The sequence below is a fragment of the Leptonotus elevatus genome, chromosome 21 (assembly GCF_054856555.1).
Source record: "Leptonotus elevatus isolate MCC_2025b chromosome 21, RoL_Lele_1.0, whole genome shotgun sequence".
NCBI lineage: Eukaryota > Metazoa > Chordata > Actinopteri > Syngnathiformes > Syngnathidae > Leptonotus > Leptonotus elevatus.
Genome location: NC_141259.1, coordinates 13,625,809 through 13,644,135, shown reverse-complemented (window position 1 = coordinate 13,644,135; position 18,327 = coordinate 13,625,809). Strand labels below are relative to the sequence as shown.

At 48.2% G+C, this 18,327-nt stretch overlaps 2 protein-coding genes across 3 annotated transcripts in view; both read right to left on the bottom strand.

Moving 5' to 3' along the window:
- Positions 1 to 16,285, bottom strand: part of LOC147156007 (histone-lysine N-methyltransferase 2C-like) — a 38,925-nt gene extending 22,640 nt beyond the window's left edge. Inside the window, exons 1-22 of one of the 2 annotated variants that reach the window (XM_086065966.1) lie at positions 15,116 to 16,285; positions 13,669 to 13,836; positions 13,259 to 13,344; positions 12,782 to 13,145; positions 12,535 to 12,714; positions 12,329 to 12,354; positions 12,167 to 12,256; positions 11,957 to 12,066; positions 11,262 to 11,412; positions 10,961 to 11,132; positions 10,768 to 10,885; positions 10,499 to 10,662; positions 3,863 to 9,849; positions 3,527 to 3,790; positions 2,815 to 3,455; positions 2,569 to 2,676; positions 2,200 to 2,325; positions 1,905 to 2,027; positions 1,373 to 1,474; positions 1,190 to 1,294; positions 935 to 1,116; positions 587 to 751 (exon numbers count right to left, since the gene is read on the bottom strand). In XM_086065966.1, coding sequence (XP_085922092.1) covers positions 587 to 751; positions 935 to 1,116; positions 1,190 to 1,294; positions 1,373 to 1,474; positions 1,905 to 2,027; positions 2,200 to 2,325; positions 2,569 to 2,676; positions 2,815 to 3,455; positions 3,527 to 3,790; positions 3,863 to 9,849; positions 10,499 to 10,662; positions 10,768 to 10,885; positions 10,961 to 11,132; positions 11,262 to 11,412; positions 11,957 to 12,066; positions 12,167 to 12,256; positions 12,329 to 12,354; positions 12,535 to 12,714; positions 12,782 to 13,145; positions 13,259 to 13,344; positions 13,669 to 13,836; positions 15,116 to 15,156 — 9,473 coding nt within the window. In that variant the 5' untranslated portion in view covers positions 15,157 to 16,285. The remainder of the gene's footprint in view (positions 1 to 586; positions 752 to 934; positions 1,117 to 1,189; positions 1,295 to 1,372; positions 1,475 to 1,904; positions 2,028 to 2,199; positions 2,326 to 2,568; positions 2,677 to 2,814; positions 3,456 to 3,526; positions 3,791 to 3,862; positions 9,850 to 10,498; positions 10,663 to 10,767; positions 10,886 to 10,960; positions 11,133 to 11,261; positions 11,413 to 11,956; positions 12,067 to 12,166; positions 12,257 to 12,328; positions 12,355 to 12,534; positions 12,715 to 12,781; positions 13,146 to 13,258; positions 13,345 to 13,668; positions 13,837 to 15,115) is intronic. The other variant, XM_086065967.1, reaches the window with a different exon arrangement.
- A 143-nt stretch (positions 16,286 to 16,428) lies between these two features.
- xrcc2 (X-ray repair complementing 2) lies at positions 16,429 to 18,316 on the bottom strand. Its single transcript, XM_086065965.1, has 6 exons — positions 18,158 to 18,316; positions 17,878 to 17,959; positions 17,514 to 17,549; positions 17,293 to 17,445; positions 16,899 to 17,169; positions 16,429 to 16,795 (listed from the first exon to the last, which is right to left on the bottom strand). Exons 1-6 carry the CDS (start codon positions 18,176 to 18,178, stop codon positions 16,516 to 16,518), a joined length of 843 nt encoding a protein of 280 aa, XP_085922091.1. The 5' UTR covers positions 18,179 to 18,316; the 3' UTR covers positions 16,429 to 16,515.
- Positions 18,317 to 18,327: the final 11 nt, after the last annotated feature.

Genomic DNA, 18,327 nt, shown 5'->3' with positions numbered 1-18,327 from the left:
TCTCACGTCCTCGCAACATTTCTAGATAGTGACAACACATAAATATTCAATTTAATTTAATTAACTCAAGTTGCTTCCTTACTAAACAGCTCCTGAATATTTTGGCTTAAACATTCAAAAAAGAAAAAAAATCCCCTGGAAGCCATGTATCATAAATTTATCCATTCATTTTTCAAAACTAAAAAAAACCCTGAAATATTATGCTTAAGTCTCAAAAGATTTTAAATCATTTCCCATGAATCAGGTGAAAGTTCTCACCTCCTCTCTTCTGGTTCAAGCAACTTGCAGCAGATAAAAATACCCAAACTGAATGAGACTTCCAAATTGTGTTTTTCCCCATTTATGAACAAAATTGGACAATCAGAAAATGACTCGTTATCCGTGTTTTTATTTTTATTTTTGGACAAATATTGAAAAAACAAGTAATTATTATTATCTTTAGTTTCTTTTTTGTTTTAAAAAACAAATGAACAAATGAGACACGGATGGCATCCCTGGCATTAATGCGTGCTAACCCATGCACAGAAGTTTGAGAAGCCCTGATTGTAACAGACCACAAAAAAAAAAAAGTGCACGTGTGTCTTACCGGTCACACTGTTGACACTGCAGAATGAGGTCGTCATGAGTGTAGGCTCTCTGACAGAGGGGGCAGCAGGTGAGACTGGCGCACGGACCGCAGTGGCTGTAGTTGCTTTGCCAATCGCAGTGCAGCCCGGGCGAGGCCGAGCCACATTGGACACACCACACACACCTGCAGAACACACATGCCCACACACATCCAGACTTAGGCCTCTCGTTCACACTGGCCACCTGCGATGTCTTGTGAAATAAGTATTTTCAAGGCTGAGGTGGTGGAGAGTGGTTTTTTTTGGGCGAGAAAAAAGCTCAACAATAACATTTTGTGAATACTTGAAATGGTGTGTTTAGCACCCACCATTTGCATTTCCAGGCTCCCTTGGGGACGGTGTGTAGGGGCGGGTCCAGGCAGTACGTGTGATAGCTGATGTCACAGTCGTCGCACAACAACAGACGCCCGGGGTCAGTGGCCTCACCGCACGCCTCGCACACCGTACATTCCAGACAGCGCCACCCTTTGGTCAGGATGACCCGAGTGACCTGCACAAAGTGGACACAATTAAGAGTCACAGCTTGGCCAAAGAGCACAAGGAGGATCGGGATGGATAGCTACCTTGACGTTGACGCAGTACGGGTGGTAGCATTGGCCGCACTGAGAACACGCCAGCAGTCGACCTTCTGCTCCCTGACCGAAGCTGCCGCACACCACGCACATGTCCTACGCAATGATAACAAGGGGCAAGGTTACTTTCCCGGTGAACGGCGTGGCATTCGCCTTCATTCTCTTGCCACCAACCTGTCTGAGTGTGAAGATGTCGGAGGTGGAGAACATGACCACCGTGTTGTGCATGGAGTTCTCCTCCTCTTCCTTGGGCGGGACTGACTCCACAAATCCGTACTGCAATGACAGCGTGTAGAGCACAGTCATTACGCCTGTCCCCTCACTCGTGTCATCTTTTACAGCTGGGATGTCAAACTCATTTTTATCATGGGCCAGCGTAAATTTATGGTTTTCCTCCGAGGCCCATTATGACTGAAATTGATGGATGACTCGTTTTGAAATCAGAAGCCGGTAAAAAAAAATTGCTTGTTCAAATGAAAAACAACAAAAGATAAAAGTGGCTATTCATATTCTTTTTTTTCTTCTTCATCTAACACAAAAATTGGAAAAAAAGATCAGGCATCACCAAGCAGCCAACAGGACCGGTAAACAAAATAAAATAAAATAAATAATAATAATAATAAATTAAGGGGCTTAAATCAGAGGCTGTCTTTGCTTCACCTCTTGTGATAAGGGGCTGTACAAGCAAACGTGTGTAGGCTCTTACCGCAGGCGACACAGACAAGAAGTCCTGAGTCTTAATTCGACTCCTTCCTCGTCCCCCTCTTCCTCCTCCAACACCTCCTCCTCCTCTGGACCTCCTCCTCCCAGAAAAGCCAGAGCCACGACCCTGACAAACCATGAGACCGGTAAAAACGTTTGTCCATTACGTCTGTAGCGAGACTTGTCGTGAGTTAGGCTGCGCTTGTTTTCCACCCGCTTACAGGCCAGGCGGCAGGGTTAGCATGAGGTCAGTTAGTTGAGGCATAAAAGTCAATGAGGGTTAGCTAGCGCTTCTTTACCACTCTCATGCTCCAGAGGGGCGAGTCCGCTTGACGGGACTTAGGGCTGTCCCGGCCCCCCTCTCCCATGGAGTCCTGGGAGGACGAGGGAGGGCTCACCGCCCTCGCATTACTCCACCACGAACCCTGAGAGTAGGGAGGAAGACGAGGGGGACGCCGTAGAAAAAGAGGCAGACCAGAGTGAAGAGAACAGAAAAACAAGTTGGAGAAAGAGGGAGGGGACAAAATGCAGGAACATGAACGTGACGGCCACAAAAGAAAAACCTATCAAAAAGATGCTGTTACTATGACAACAGCATGCAACGCAAGCAGTCAGGGAGCATGAGTACAATACTGGTGTGCACGCGGCACGCTCAAGAGGTCACGCACCTGCCTGGCCCGGGCCCTGCCGGGGGAGAACTTCCGCTTGGAGATGGCGGGCTTGCCCATGCCGATTTTACGGGTGAGCGGGATTACCGTGGACGTGCACGGAGGCGTCTATGACCCGAGTGGCCAAAATGGGGATGAAGAAAATGGCAACATGGAACTTTTGTAACTCCAAAGACGAAACAACTATGACATCTAACTTTATCTGTCACAAAACGGCTAAGCTACGCTGAAATGGTTCAGTCCTACCTTGCAGAGGGGCGGCGACTCCCTGTACGGTGGACTGAAGCTGAGGAGGGGCGAAGGAGGGGACAGGGGGGGCGGGGTGAGGGGGACCCTGACGGGCGAGGTCTCAGGCGAGGCCTCTGTGGAGAAAGGAGACTGCCTGAGGCGGATGGACAGCTCGTCCGATGGAGGCAACGAGCGAGGAGGAGGCCTGAGACTCCGCGTGTTGAGGGGGGGAGGGCTGAGGGAGGACGGGCGGCAGGGGGAGGCGCTAGGAGATGACGAGCTCATCAGCTTCATCACCTCCACGTCCACGTCAAAAGATGCTTCCGGCTCTCCCTCCCCGTCGCTGCTACTCTCCCTCGCCTCCTCATGACTGGGCCTGAGTGCAACCACGTCAGCGGTCGACTCTGGTGAGCCGGCGTGGGATTGGGCAACATCTTTGGTGGCATCTGGCGTGTTCTGGGAGCATGATGAGTCTTCTTGTGGCCATTCTGAGGGAGCGTCGGCCGGCACGTTGAGGGGGGACACTTCCGAGGAGACGTCGCCATGTTGAAGGGCGGCTGGTGATGGCAAAGGGGAACCACTAGGTGAGGGTGAGGAGGGTGAGGGAAGGTCAGAGAAGGGGGATGCTGCAGCAGGCTGGCCAGCTGATGGATGGACTCCTAGGGAGACACAGATCATCATCATACTCATCATCATCAACAGGCATTCTAACTCACTGCCTGTTTCATACCTGACGGGAAACATCTTGAACGCTCCTCCTGGTGCTGCTCCCTATTTTCTAGCACCTGCTCCTCATTCTTGTCCTGGTTCTGCTCCTTAACTTCCCCCCGGTTTTGCAACTCCTCCTGGCACCGTTCCATATTCTCCTCTTGCATCGGCTGCTTAATTTCCTCCTGGTGCCGATCCACATTCTCTTCCTGGTTCGACACTTCTCCTGCCTTCTCAGGGAGGTACTGGTGCAAATGGGGACATACCCCATGGTCTGTGGTGACAACTGTCAAAAGAAAATGCAAAAGTTAACGCACATCTGAAAGTTGAAAGAATGTCGAGTGCTCATTCTACTTACTGGAAGCGGACTCCTCCTCAGACAGGACAGCAGAAGTGTGACCGCCAGACCATGGGCCGGTTTCTAACTGAATGCAAGTCTGAACAGCCGAACCCTTACTGGTCTCCGACTTGTCAAGACTTAGTACAATCTGTGCATTGTCCAACTGCAAGGGACTCATGAGCGGATTCCAGTTTTCTGTTCTATGTCTCGTTTCATGCATGTCAGTGTGTTCCTGAGTGGGACTGCTGGCTGGTCTGTCATTCAGGGGGCTTAATGGTGCTGGAAACTGTCTCAGGTAAGTTGTCCTAGCCTGGCTAGCAGCAAACGAGCCACCAGGTAGGTAACTTGGAGATTTTGTTTTGGTCTTCCATGAAGGGTCCGAAGTCAAATCTGCAGCAGAATCAAGATGGAATGAATTCTGTTCTCGGGAAGCGGCCTGTGCATCCGCTTCAGGGCTCGAATGTATGCTACCTGGGGGGCTACTGGGAGCAGCAGCCTGTGATGGTGTCGGGCTACACCTTTGGTTGCTGGAGGTGAGACTCGCCTCCAAGACAATTTTGCTCAAAGTTTGACTATCAGAGCTGTCATCAACAGGTCTACAGTGTGTCGGACTAGTTCTAGTTGAATGGGAAGGCTTCGTTTCTGAGGGACTGCTGCACGCCGGGACGGTTAAGGGACTGCATCGGCCAGACTGTGGGAGCTGAGGAGATTCCGGATCATGCACGTGGTCAGCTTGGGTGCAGTCACCCACTGAAGCAGGACCGGTTTCAAACTCTGACGATGAGTTGGCGGGTGGCTGGGAAGTGCGGTCTGTTGGCATCACTGGGCTACCTGGTCGGCTTGAAGGACTGGTCCTGGCTGGTAATTGTTTAACAGTGGCAGGGTCAGTCACCTCTGTCATCAAGTCCCACGAGGCCTGAAGTGAGTTGGCAGGACTAGCACCACTGGCTCTAGTATGGATATGTACTGGCCTAGCCTGCTGTTCTATTGGCTTCAGACCTTGTGTCGTGCAATCAAAAGAATCACTGTGATGACAAGGAACATCCTCCGCAGTCTCAATATCAGAAAACATGTGAGAGAGGCTACTGTGGTCCACTGAAGTGCTTTGGTGAACAAGGCTTTCTGGTGCGGGCGACGGCAGATCACGAAGGGGACTTGACGGCGAATGGGAAAGTGTTGGGGGTGCGGGCATGACAGTGGCAGAGCTACAAACAACAGATTCAAGTGCTTGTACATCCACACTTCGATTATGTGGGATGTCTACAGGTTCAAGGTCTGTGCCGACACCTTGAGAGGACGCCATTGTGACGGTTGGTTGTGCAACAAACAGTTGCAAAGGCCTGGCAGGTTGCGGAGAGGACGTCCGTGCTGGACTAACAGGTTCTGACAGACTACACGGGGTGGAGCTAAGAAAGTTTTTATTTGATGGGCTACAGGGTGCTGAACGAGGCCTGTATGCAAAAGGTTTGCTGCCTGGTGAGAGACCCTGATTAAATTTACAAGCGATGAAATTAGAGGAATTGTTCTCCTGCTCCGGCGCCGTTTCAACATCCCGTGGAGGAGTCTTTCGAGGTGATGATCCAACTTGCGTAGGACAATGTGGCTCAGGAATGCATCTTCCTGGATGGCTTTGGAGCAGTGGCGATTCATCAGTCAGATCATGTGATATAATCAGTTGGGAGCCATCCTCTTGCACATGACCTTCTGGAGAGATGGCTCCAGATTTTGCTTCATCATCATCCAACCTCCATGGATTAAGCTCGGACATTGAACTATCCTGCACAGGACTTTTTGGAGATGCTCTGGTTGCAAGCTTTCCCCTGATTGAATCTATGGAAGGGCTGGCTGGAGGACTAAGTTGAGAAGGTGTGGAGGTCAAAAGGACAGCGCTTTGCTGCATGTCCTTAATAACCGAAGGCAATGGAGGGGGTGTTGAACACAAGTGAGGTACTGGAGACCTGCCATGGATTTCCTTACATTCCCAAGGAACATGATTGACTTGTGGGTCTTCCTTGTCTTGGATTGAGCGAAGCTGAGACACAGCAGGACTTTTGTGGCACTCTGTAGTCTCAAAGCAGGACAGGTGGCTTGTTACAAGCTCAGCTGGACACGAGGAAGGCTGCAGTGTATTTTGTTGGAGATCTGCTCCACAAGGATATGAAGGTGCAGTGAGTTTTTGGGGTTCTTCTGTACTTTTTTCAACCATTAGAGGCGCAAGCTCTAATGACTTTGCGGCTTTTGAGGGCAAGGACACTGGACTTTCATGGGATTCTGCAGGGAATGAGGGAGAGGGTCCTGGACTTAGCTGTAGCTCTGCGGGAATCGCTGAAGAAGATACTGGACTTAGTCTTGTGTTTGCGATATCAGAAGATGTGACTGGACTTTGATGGAGCAGTGTGATATTAGAAGTGGATGGTGTTGGACTTCGTTGGAGCTCTGTAACATGAGGAGATGTTACTGGACTTTGGTGGAGCTCTGTGATTTCAGAAGGAGATGGAACTGGACTTTTATTGAGCTCTGTGATGTTAGGAGTTGGGACTGGACTTTGATGGAGCTCTTCGACGTTAGTAGGGGATGCTACTGGACTTTGATGGAGCTCTTCGACGTTAGTAGGGGATGCTGCTGGACTTTGATGGAGCTCTTCGACGTTAGTAGGGGATGCTGCTGGACTTTGATGGAGCTCTTCGACGTTAGTAGGGGATGTTGCTGGACTTTGATGGAGCTCTGTGATTTCAGAAGGAGATGGGACTGGACTTTGATGGAGCTCTGTGATTTCAGAAGGAGATGGGACTGGACTTTGATGGAGCTCTGTGATTTCAGAAGGAGATGGGACTGGACTTTGATGGAGCTCTGTGATTTCAGAAGGAGATGGGACTGGACTTTGATGGAGCTCTGTGATTTCAGAAGGAGATGGGACTGGACTTTGATGGAGCTCTGTGATTTCAGAAGGAGATGGGACTGGACTTTGATGGAGCTCTGTGATTTCAGAAGGAGATGGGACTGGACTTTGATGGAGCTCTGTGATTTCAGAAGGAGATGGGACTGGACTTTGATGGAGCTCTGTGATTTCAGAAGGAGATGGGACTGGACTTTTAAGGAGCTCTGTGATTTCAGAAGGAGATGGGACTGGACTTTTAAGGAGCTCTGTGATGTTAGAAGGAGATGGGACTGGACTTTTATGGAGCTCTGTGATCTTGGAAGGAGATGGGACTGGACTTTTATGGAGCTCTGTGATCTCGGAAGGAGATGGGACTGGACTTTTAAGGAGCTCTGTGATCTTGGAAGGAGATGGGACTGGACTTTTAAGGAGCTCTGTGATCTTGGAAGGAGATGGGACTGGACTTTTAAGGAGCTCTGTGATGTTAGAAGGAGATGGGACTGGACTTTTAAGGAGCTCTGTGATGTTAGAAGGAGATGGAACTGGACTTTTAAGGAGCTCTGTGATGTTAGAAGGAGATGGGACTGGACTTTTAAGGAGCTCTGTGATGTTAGAAGGAGATGGGACTGGACTTTTAAGGAGCTCTGTGATGTTAGAAGGAGATGGGACTGGACTTTTAAGGAGCTCTGTGATGTTAGAAGGAGATGGGACTGGACTTTTAAGGAGCTCTGTGATGTTAGAAGGAGATGGGACTGGACTTTTAAGGAGCTCTGTGATGTTAGAAGGAGATGGGACTGGACTTTTAAGGAACTCTGTGATGTTAGAAGGAGATGGGACTGGACTTTTAAGGAGCTCTGTGATGTTAGAAGGAGATGGGACTGGACTTTGATGGAGCTCCTTCATAGAAGGAGATGGCAATGGACTCTGGTGGAGCATGGTGACATTGGAAGGTATTGGTTTTGGACTTAGTTGGTGGTCTTGGATGTTAGAAGGTGATAGTGTTGGACTGTTTGGGATTTCTGTGACAGTGGAAAAAGATTGTGTTGGACTGTGCTGGCGCTCCGAAATGTTCAAATGAGACAGGACCGGACTTTGATGGAGCTCTGTGACATTGGAAGAGGTGACTAGATTTTGCTGAAACTCTGTGGGCTTTGATGAAGATGGAATTGGACTTTGCTGAAGCTGTGTGATTTTCGAAGGAGATGGTGATGGACACTGAGATATCTCTGTGATGTCAGAAGGAGATGGGACTGGACTAAGCTGGAGCTCGTTGGTGTTAGAAGGAGAAGAGATTGGACTTTGCCGGGGCTGTGTGACATTACGAGATGGGACTAGAGTTAGATGAACATCTGTTGTGTTAGGAGATGGCATTGGACTTGAGGATGAAGGAGATGGTGTTGGACTTTGCGGGATCTCTAAGATGTTAAGAAATAGGACAGGACTTGAATGGAGAGCTGTGACATTAGAAGGAGATTGGACTGGACTAAGATGGAGATTCGTTATGTTAGGAGATGATACTGGACTTTGTGGGAACTCTGTAGGCTTCGATGTAGATGAGACTGGAATTAGATGGAGCTCTGTGACACTAGATGGAAAAGGTGTTGGACTTTTCTGGAACTCTATAATGTTAGGAGTTGGGAGCGCACTTTGCTGCAGCTCTGTCTCATCAGATAGAATTTGGACTGGACTTGGACAGAGATCCTTAGCATCAGAAGGAGATGGGACTGGACTGTGCTGCATCTGTGTGGACTTCGATGAAGATGGGACTGGACTTAGATGAAGCTCTGTGACATTAGGAGATGGTGTTCGACTTTGGTGGACCTCTGTAACTTTGGGACATGGGAGTGGACTCTGCTGTAGTTCAGTGTTATTAGACAGAGATGGGACTGGACTTTGCTGGAAGTCTGTTGGCTCTGATGAAGATGGGACTGGACTTGGATGAAGCTCTGTGACATTAGAACGAGATGGGGTTGGACTTGCATGAGGTTCTGTCGTGTTCGAAGGAGATGGGATTGGACTTTTCTGGTGATCTGTTTTATTTGAAGGAGATGGGACAGGACCTTTCTGGAATTCTGTGGTGTTGGAAGGGGATGAAACAGGACTTAGTCGGAGCTCTGTGGGATGAGAATTCAAAGGTTGGAAGTCCACGTGCTCAGATGGATATTGTGGTGGACTTTCACCGAGTTGTGTTGGATTAAAGGAAGATGCTGCGAAACTTTTCTGTGGCGAAGAAGTAGGGCTTTGAAGAAGCTCTGCGTGGTTCAAAGATGGCGTTGGACTACGCGGCAACACTGTAAGGTTTTCAGGTGATGCCAATGGACATTGTCTCAACAATGTGGAGTTACAGGAAGATTGTTCTGGACTTTGCTGGAGGTCTGTTGAGTTACATGGAGATTGTGTTGGACTCAGTCGCAGCTCTGTGGGGTTAAAAGGAGATGATGATGACTCAGGACTTTGCTGAAGTTCTGTGGGGTCAGAGGGAGACAGTACTAGACTTAGTCTTAGTTCTGTGTGGTCAGGAGGAGTATGTTCTGGACTAAATATTTGCTGTGGCTCTGTAGCATGAGAGGGAGATGACTGTGGACTTGGTTTGAGCTCTGTGGGGCTAGCCGGTGAAGATGTTGGACTTTGCTGGATCTCTGAAGGGTCGGAGGGAGACAGGACAAGACTTAGTTTTTGGTCGTTGGAGTTAGAAGGAGATGATGTTGGACTTTGCTGGAGCTCTGTTGGGTCATCCAGAGACAGGACTAGATTTAGTCTCTGCTGTGTGGAACTAGAACTAAATGGATTCGGACTTCGCTGGAGCTCTGTGGCATGGGATGGAGATGGTACTGGATTTTCATGCAACAGTCTTGTACCCTCAGTTGGAGTTTGAGCCTGCTCTGAACATGCGAGCTGGACTGGGCTGTGAGCAGTAGTACTAATAGGAAGAACCTCAGTAGGACTTTCAACATCTGGCGCGTGTGTGGGGGTGAGCTGGACGTCTCGGGCAGGACTGTGTATGATTACTGCTAGTGCTGTTAGCTCCGCCCTCTGATGCTGACAGGCGGAGCAAACGTAGCTTTTGCTGTCACACTTAGTTGCGTTGACACCTCCCTCGATGGAAACGCACCGGGTGTGAACACACCTACAACACAATGCACATATGCACACATCAGGAAAACTAACTGAAACAAATTTTCATGGATGGAATAAAAACAAAAGTGCTTTTTTTTTTTATAAAATAAAAATGAAAACAAACTACAGCTTACATTTGGACAACTAACTAAAACTAACAAATACTAAAATAGAATAAAAATAAATAAAAATAAAATATATTTTGTTTTTGTATTTGCTAAATTAATATACATGAGCTTTCAGCGTTAATTTTAAACTTATTTATTTTGGTATTATTGGTATCTCAAACAATCGTTTGAGAAGTTTACTTTATTTTCTGATCTTGCCCTCAACAAATACTTCATATAAAAAACTAAAACTACTAAAAATGTATATTCAAAATACTTTATTAATTTGAAAATCAATTATCTGTTCTGTTATAAATTAATTGTTGCAGCTATAGTTTATACTTATGTATAAAAGCCAAAGGATGGAAGCAAAGCATATTCTTAGACAAGATTATGGTCTGATTAAAATGAAGTTCCTGCCCTCACTTTAAACAAGATGCCACAGAATGGCGCCTATGCACTATTTTTAGACATGTCTTTGGCCTAAGTACAAAAGTGGCATATAGCAAAAGATGGAACGCCATATACGCATCAACTCTTATCGCATATTACCTGTAGCAGCAGACGCACGTCACATAGTCCTGTAGTGAGTACAAATCGGGGGGGTGGCCACACACGGCACAAGGCAGAGCTGGGTCACATGACACACAAAGTAAGGGGTGGTTGGCCCAGTGACCCGACGACCTCACACCACAGCGGAGGCACACCCTACAGTTCTGGAAGAAGAACACGCACCAACATTACACCACTTGACCAAAGTGTGTGTGTGTGCGTGTGCGTGTGTTTGTGTGCGTGTGTTTGTGTAGGCGCGTGTGTGTCACCTGGCAGGTCCATTTACTGTCAGGTGTGTGATCCAGTGGAGGAGTCAGACAGTGCGCGTGGTAAGATTTATCGCAGCGAGCGCACACCAGCAACACAGACGCGTCGTTCTCCCGCAGCCTAAAGGAGACGGCAGCACATGCATGACATCACTGCAGCGGTGTGTGCGTGCGTGTGCACATGCGTTACCGTTACCTGCAGCTCTGACACACTCGACATGGAGCACATTGCCAGCCAGCCCGGATGAGTGGGGAGGGATTCAGGGGCGGGGCCAAGCATGTAGCGTGGTATTGGCTGCCACAGCAACAGCACATCAACAGACTGCTGACGTCGTCGCCACGTGAACACGATACGCATGACCGAGACGCTGAAAACCAAAGAATGATTTCAAAAAACAAAACTGGCACACCACTTGTCAAATCACGTAGATCAAGTTGAAGTCAGGTGGAATAAACATGGCGACCTGAAGTGATGTACGCGTGTGTAGCGTGTGTACCCGTGTGAGCGTGTCTGGTGCACAGCGTGTGTCTCTGCTCCCAGTCCTGATGAGCGCCCGCAGCAGCAGCACATGGGAAGTGGTAGTTCCGCCCGCAGCCCGTCTCTCGGCAACACAGCGACGCTCCGAGACCGCCGCAGAACACACACACCTGGACGGGAGAAACGCGGGAGGCTGAAACACACTTGCAGTTGCTGCAGCAAAATATAGTTTTCTACAGTAAATATTTTTTTCCCAATATTTAAAAATACCTGAAACCTTAAACTTTCACATTTCTTTGTTTTAATGTCGAACAAAAACAAAAGGTTGAGAAGGTTCCCAGGGTCAGTAGCATCTCTTATAAAGTTAACTGAAAATGTTAATAAATTGCTCCCTGAGATTAAAATGGTTTTAGATTTACCTTATATTGGCCGCCAGATTATTATTTTTTAAAGGCTGATACCGTAGCGTCAAAATGTCCAATACCGGCGCCAATATCACTAGTTGAATATTGCGGCGATATTCATAATTTTGACGAATATCGCAAAAGCCTTTTTTTTTTTTTGCTTCCATGTCAACTTTTTAAAGAGATAGTTTTATTAAAAAGGAATACTTTACTTACTTATTTTTTGTATTATTGTGTTTTATGTTTAATTTGTATTCATGTACAGTACTTTGTTTGGACTGTATAGATTTTTTTCCCTTCGTCAACTGACCTGTGTGCTTCCTGAGTCGATGGCTTTGTCCACGTAGAGTAGCGATTGGCCCTCGCCGCGACACACGCCCTCAGACCAGGACGCACACTGAAGGTGAGCGCAGCACTGACCTACAAACGCACGCAGATTTTTTTTTTACCTCACCTTCCAAGTGTGTGTGTGTGTGTGTCAAGGCACAAGTGACAGCACACGCGTGTGCGTATAAGCTACCTGTGGGGTCAAACAGTGATTGGACGTCGATGTCGAGCGGAAGTCCGATGGCTCCGAGCTGCTCCACCAACTGGAAGGAAGACTCGTCGTCTGCAAAACAAGACAATGTTGGTCACACTGCAACGCTGTGTCACATAACAAATCATGGGAAGCATTACTCACCACTCTGTGCTGGACTGCTGCTGTTCCTACACACACACAAACACACACACACACACACAGAGAGATCAGTGATAACTTATTATTGTGACTGCTAGTTGAATTCACACGAAGAAGCGCAGGGTTTCCCCCAATGTTTAATAAACCTTATGACCCACCAGAATAATTAGAACTGAAAGATTTTCTTTTGCATTGTTATTTTGACTCACGTGTGCACGGCCTGGCCGCGTGGGTAGCAGTGGTCGTGACAATCGCCGTCGCGGTCTGAGGAGGTTCTGCGGCTGAGGACGTGAAGCGGGATGTAGCCCGGCGTGGGTCCGAACACCACCAGCGGGCCTTGGCCCAGAGGGGGCCGCTCGCCGCGGTAACAAAAGGCACACTGCTGCAGGCTGGCGAAACCACACGAGGACTGTCAGGACCGTTGCCGTGGAAACGCGCCAACACGCAGGCACTCACCGTCTTTCGGTGTGTCCCAGGCTGGGCGTGGGTGAGCCGGAGTCTTCCGACATGGAGCGTCGTAAAAGCGGCGACAGCGCGTCGTCGTCTTCCAGGCGCAGGTGGGGAGACCGCTCGGGGCTGGAGGCCGGGCTGGCTCCACCCATCTCCGCCTCGGCAGGTGCGGCGCTCGGGATGGGGCTTTGCGGAGGAGGTGACGGGGCAATGGGACTTGTTTGCGGCGGCTCCTCCTCCGAGATTGATGGCGGGGGCGGAGCTAAAGAAATGGTGGGTTCATTGGGAGGGGCTTCGGGGATGGCGGGGGTGGGGTCAGTGTTGGATCGCCTCCTGGAGGCGGAGCCTCGGCGTCCAGTGGTCACCGCTGCTGACAAACAAATGAAAATCATCATCATCATCTGATCCCAATTGTATAAAAGCCCCACTTTGACCACCTCAATTTGAACCAAGAAAAGCTCTAATGAGCCTCCTCATGCTCACCTGCCATCTTGTCAAGAGGCAGCGTTTTCGCCATCGTATCCACGTCCTCTTCATCTTCCACTTGGGCTTGGCCTCGACTCCTCCCCCTGCAGCCACACATGGCAATGTAATGTCGCCAACTAAAGTACTGCATATAACTGCTTATTCAAGAATTTTCGTGGTTTAAACTTTTTGTTTGTTTGTTTTTAATTATAATGGCCGTTAATTATACACAGATTTTCCGTTATTTACGAGGATCCTCTGTATACATGATAACAAAATGGTTACACCGTTACAACGGCCATCTGAGGAAAAGCACAACAACCGACATTTGACACAGTGTAAACACACACACACACACGTGACAAGTAAAAATGTGGCCAATGATGATTTGACTATTGATCCCACCCGGCCTGGCTCATCACACTTACTTCTTCCTGGATTTGGGAGTAGGAAGGGGAGGAGGAGGAGGGGGAGGCGCAGCGCGGCCACCTACGCCATCTTTGCGAGGTCGCCCGCGAGGCCGCTTCTCCAATGCGGCAGCTTTGCGTCCGGCCCGAGTGACAGGAGGTGGCGCTCTTCTGTCCTCTGAGGGCATTCTGCATCAAAACATAAAAGACAACGTTAACGCCTGCTTCCTGCATGATGATGTCACTTCCTGGACATCTTGGGTGCATACAAACATTAAGTTTCAAGTCGGTCATGTAAGTGTGTGTGTGTGTGTGTGTATATGTTATGTGCCCCAAAGAAGAAGAAAACATTTTGTCTATAAAATTGTTACTCAGTATAACACTGTAACTTTATTAACAATAATGCAAAAAAAACAAAGAACACTAACTTTATTAACAATAATGCAAAAAAAACAAAGTAATATTGATGAATTTAGAACAAAGAATAACTTTGTTAACATTTAATGAGTATGTAACAGCAACGATTAAGTCCATAAATTTGGCTGGAATTAAAAACGACACTCAGCGTCTCATCTTTTAACTTCTTTTGACATATCATTTATAACTAGTAGCATGAAACGTCGTACTTTGAATTGAAAAACACCATTTAAACTCAGGTTTCTTGTTACTTACGCCACTTTGTCTGTATTAGACTATAACAGTGTGAGACTTTTGCCAAGCCTCCTGAGCAAAGAGAAGGAAAAATAAGTCAGGAGATGATGCTGATGTTGATGTTAGCTAGCTAACATCATTCAGCTCATTAAACGTCGACGTCAACCGTCAAGATGTGCTAGAAACGGCGTAAAGTTGAATTTGGTCCGGCGACAGTTGTCAGTTTTGGAGTTGAGCTCGGAACATATGTAACAGAAACCCAGCGAAACGTGTAAACACAAGCGTTAGCGTTAGCATTTAGCTCGTCGCACCGCCCAGGTGACTGATTACTTATGCTAGCAGCAGCTAACGTTAGCATGGCTAGCCGTCACGCTCAAGGCTCCGCTCGCGTCCACAATTTCATCCAAACAAGACAAAAGTCACACGCGCAAGCGAGTAGAAGACGAGAAAAGCGAGGGAAACGTCTTACGGATTTGATGCGATTCTCCTTTTCCTCTCCAGCTTGCTGCCAAGCTCAAGCGATGTGTTGACATACAACTTGTCTGTGCGCTAGCAAACATTTGCAGCTGCAGTCACAGCAACTCGCCAGCAGCATCGCCGCTCATCGCGTCCGTACTAGTCGCGTTTGTCTTTGGGCGAATCGAACAAGATGAAGGAAAACGTTAAAGTTGCAACCGAAGCTCCATCATGGAGGCCATGTTTGAGCGACCGAAGCACCGCCCGCCTGTCAGCGACACCGAGAAAAGTAGGGCCGCCCTAGTGGACAAGTCCGGCCCGCCGTATAGAGCACACCTAGCGGGTTAACTCACTCACTCACCGTCTATCTATCTGTCTGAACGTTGGTGTCCGTAAATGCATGTATATTCACAATGGGCAAACATTAAGTGTGTATGCGTACTTCAGCTTGCTCGTATCGTGTCAAAGTGCATCTGACCCCGCGCACGGATCTGATAGTGGTGGTTCGGTTTGTGTCATCAGACCTCAAATCCCGGAAAGGATTTCAACTCGCGAGGATCGGGACTAAACATACGAGGACCCACAAGGATCCGGACTGGACATCTACATGTCCGGACTGGATCTCAAAATGTGACCGTTTGCTTGTTGACGTGACCACCTCGTTCACTTGTTCCTGGAAAGTTGGACAAACTCCTCACCCGGTCCTGTTCATTCTTTTAGTGCAGTCTGAAAATATTTACAGGATTTTTGTTTAAAATCATACGAGCAGCCCTAAAAAAATAAAAATAATTAAAAAGCAAAATTTGTGCAGTTCCATATCTCTGTACCTTTTATAAAACAACTTAAACCGGGAAATCCTGATCTTATGTGACTTATCTGGAGTGGGCACTTTTCAAAAAAGGTGTGCAGTTATCCTCCTGCCTTGTAAATGAATCAAAGGGCATCCATAAAAAAAGGCCTCTAGGGCTTCCTTCCATCAAAAATAACCTCTTTTTAACTCAAGCTACTTGTTGGTCGACGTTTCTTCTCTTGGTCATATTTCTATGGTAACAAGATGGCGTCCATGTCATGTGACCAGCATTTGACCAATCACAGCAGAGTGTAGTCACAGCGACCTTAAGTGGACACTATTAGCAACAACAGCTACTTTTATCCAAACGTTCCGAAAGGAAAAGAAGCAGTTCTAGTGTCCCCTTCCATCATCTTCAAGCTGCCATTTTTTCCCATGATGAACCAACCTGTAAACTGTCTGTTCGTTGTTTTATTTTACCCACGTGTCCGTAGTCACCGTTATTTTAGGACCGACCGGCGAATATAAGCATTTTGTCACTATTGTCCGTCAGTAGTCCTTTATGTCGGAAAAAAAACACACTATGAAACACGTTTAAAGGAGTTAGCATGCTAGCCGTAGCCAAGATAGCATAAACTGGCGTGACATCACACACGAGCAAACACATATATAAATCATAGCCGTTTGTGCTTCCTTCAGTCGTCAGCAAAATAGCCGTCCGTTTGTGAGAAGTACATCAGCACTTGACCCGGCACCGACAGATGAAAACCCATGTACTCTTTTTTTTGTTTCTCGCCATTTGCCAGAAAAACATGTTGAGGTTCTACAGTTTACACGTTGCAAAAAAACTCCCTTGAGGAGCTGACCAAATAAAACACGCTAACGAGGTGAACATCAATGCTTTAAAAGTGAAAAATAAATTTGAATCTGTGCAGTGTGTCAAGTCTGACACAGAAGTTGGAGGAGAAGCATCAGACAAATTCCAGGCCGCCGTCCCCGACACGGAAGGAGACGTTTCTGTACGCTTTGCTCCCGGACGACGTGGACGTGCAGTGCACGCTAAAGATGTGACCTTTGGGGCGCTCCTCGCTGCCTTCTGTCAAAGCAACTTCCTGTCTGGAGCACAACAAGCGGTGAGTGATCAGCTGTTGCCAGGGGCGACACAGGTGAGAGTGCGAAGATGAGGAGGCGGCGTGGCTGCAGTGTCTCCTGTTGGCGTGGCAGGAAGCAAAGATGCTGATCTGGTAATCCCTGACGGATGAATGGAATAATTTGTGTGAACAAAACACTTTGATAGAACAAACAAAACAACAGCCAATCGCAAGCACGAAAAGCCCACGAAAGGCCCACCCACCGGAGCAGAGCGGCCAATAGCTGCGAACATTTGCTCAGATTCTCTTCCTGCTTGGTCACGCTGGCCCCGCCCCCACCGCGGTCTGGCCAATAGAACGCCGACGCGCTGTCGAGGAGGACGAGCGCCAGGCTGGGCTGGGATGCCAAGCGGGCCTCCAGCGTGTGCAGCGTGACCAGCAGCTGCCACGAAGAGCTGCAGTGCGCCACCAGCAGACGGGACAGGCACGCGCGCACACGTGCCTCCTGCTGCCGTGGCGAGCTGGACGATCCGGCTGGGAAGGAGGCATAGGGGGGGGGGGGGGGGGGGGAGTTGGGGGAGATAGACAGAGAGAGAGAGAGAGAGAGAGGGAGGGTGAGACACACACTCGCATGCCACCCCACCCCATGTCACTTACCGGCGCCGGCAAGCCTGGCATCCAGTATGCTGACGAGCCTCAACATGTCCAGACTGTAGTCGGTGTCGATGAAGAGCACGTCAAGCTGCAGGCCGCCAGCGTCATCGGGGAGGATGGCACGGCACAGGAAGTGGTAAAGCAGCTCCGTCTTACCTGCGAGACGCACGCCGCCGTTACGAGAGCGCCACGGCGACGGGCCGCTTCCCATGGCCTCAACTCACCAGTCCCCTCCAACCCATACAGCTCCACCAGCGCACCTGACACAAACACTCCACGTCATCAATTTGCCAATCATATGCCTCATTGAGTGTTGAATGGTACGCTAATGTTGCCACCATATTGGATGTGTCACAGTGTAGTGATTGAAGTACAAATTACATTTTATCATGGCCAATAAAATACTTGTGTTGTTTTCTTTGGTGGTTGCTGTTTTGTTTATTTGTTACTTAAACTATTGTTTTATAACAACTGTCTGCATATATTTTGTCAACAACAACAAAAGGCCACAATCTAAAAATCCCTTGTCGTGATCAGTGTCTGCTCGGGTTTGTTTTGGTGACAGTGTGCGTGTTGTTGTTGACTGACCGGGTCCGGATTGTGTGTTCTGTGGAAAGAGGCGAGGTTCGATGTCATGAACACTTCTGTGGCCATCAAGACGAGCGAACAGCTGGACACATAGAAGGCGGCACACGTTATAGACGGCAACAGCAGTACATAGACGGCACGCTAGTAGCGCTACTTGACAAGCTTACGCTGACGGCTGGCGTCATGAATGCATTGTAAACATTAAAACACTGTCAAGTAGCGAAAAGAAGAAAGAAAAATAACATTTTCAAGCAAAATTGTTAACTTTTCGACGTCTCACCTTCGCGCCACTCTCAGTCATATCGCCACTTCCTGATTTTTTATTTTTTTTCTTCGGTGGTGTTTATTGACGGTTAGCAAAGCAGCTACCGCCACCAACTGGACTAACGTGGACACGGAAAATAAACGTATAAAAACACGAAACAAATCACACTTTGCACTGAATTTGAA

Bases quoted from the DNA above. Each gene is read 5' to 3' on its own strand.
- xrcc2 (XM_086065965.1), bottom strand. From the start codon at position 18,178: ATGACTGAGAGTGGCGCGAAG. The intron at 17,550-17,877 runs GTCAGTCAACAA...TGTTTGTGTCAG, and splicing joins GAACACACAATCCGGACCCG to GTGCGCTGGTGGAGCTGTAT. The intron at 16,796-16,898 runs GTGGGTGGGCCT...TTCATCCGTCAG, and splicing joins CTATTGGCCGCTCTGCTCCG to GGATTACCAGATCAGCATCT.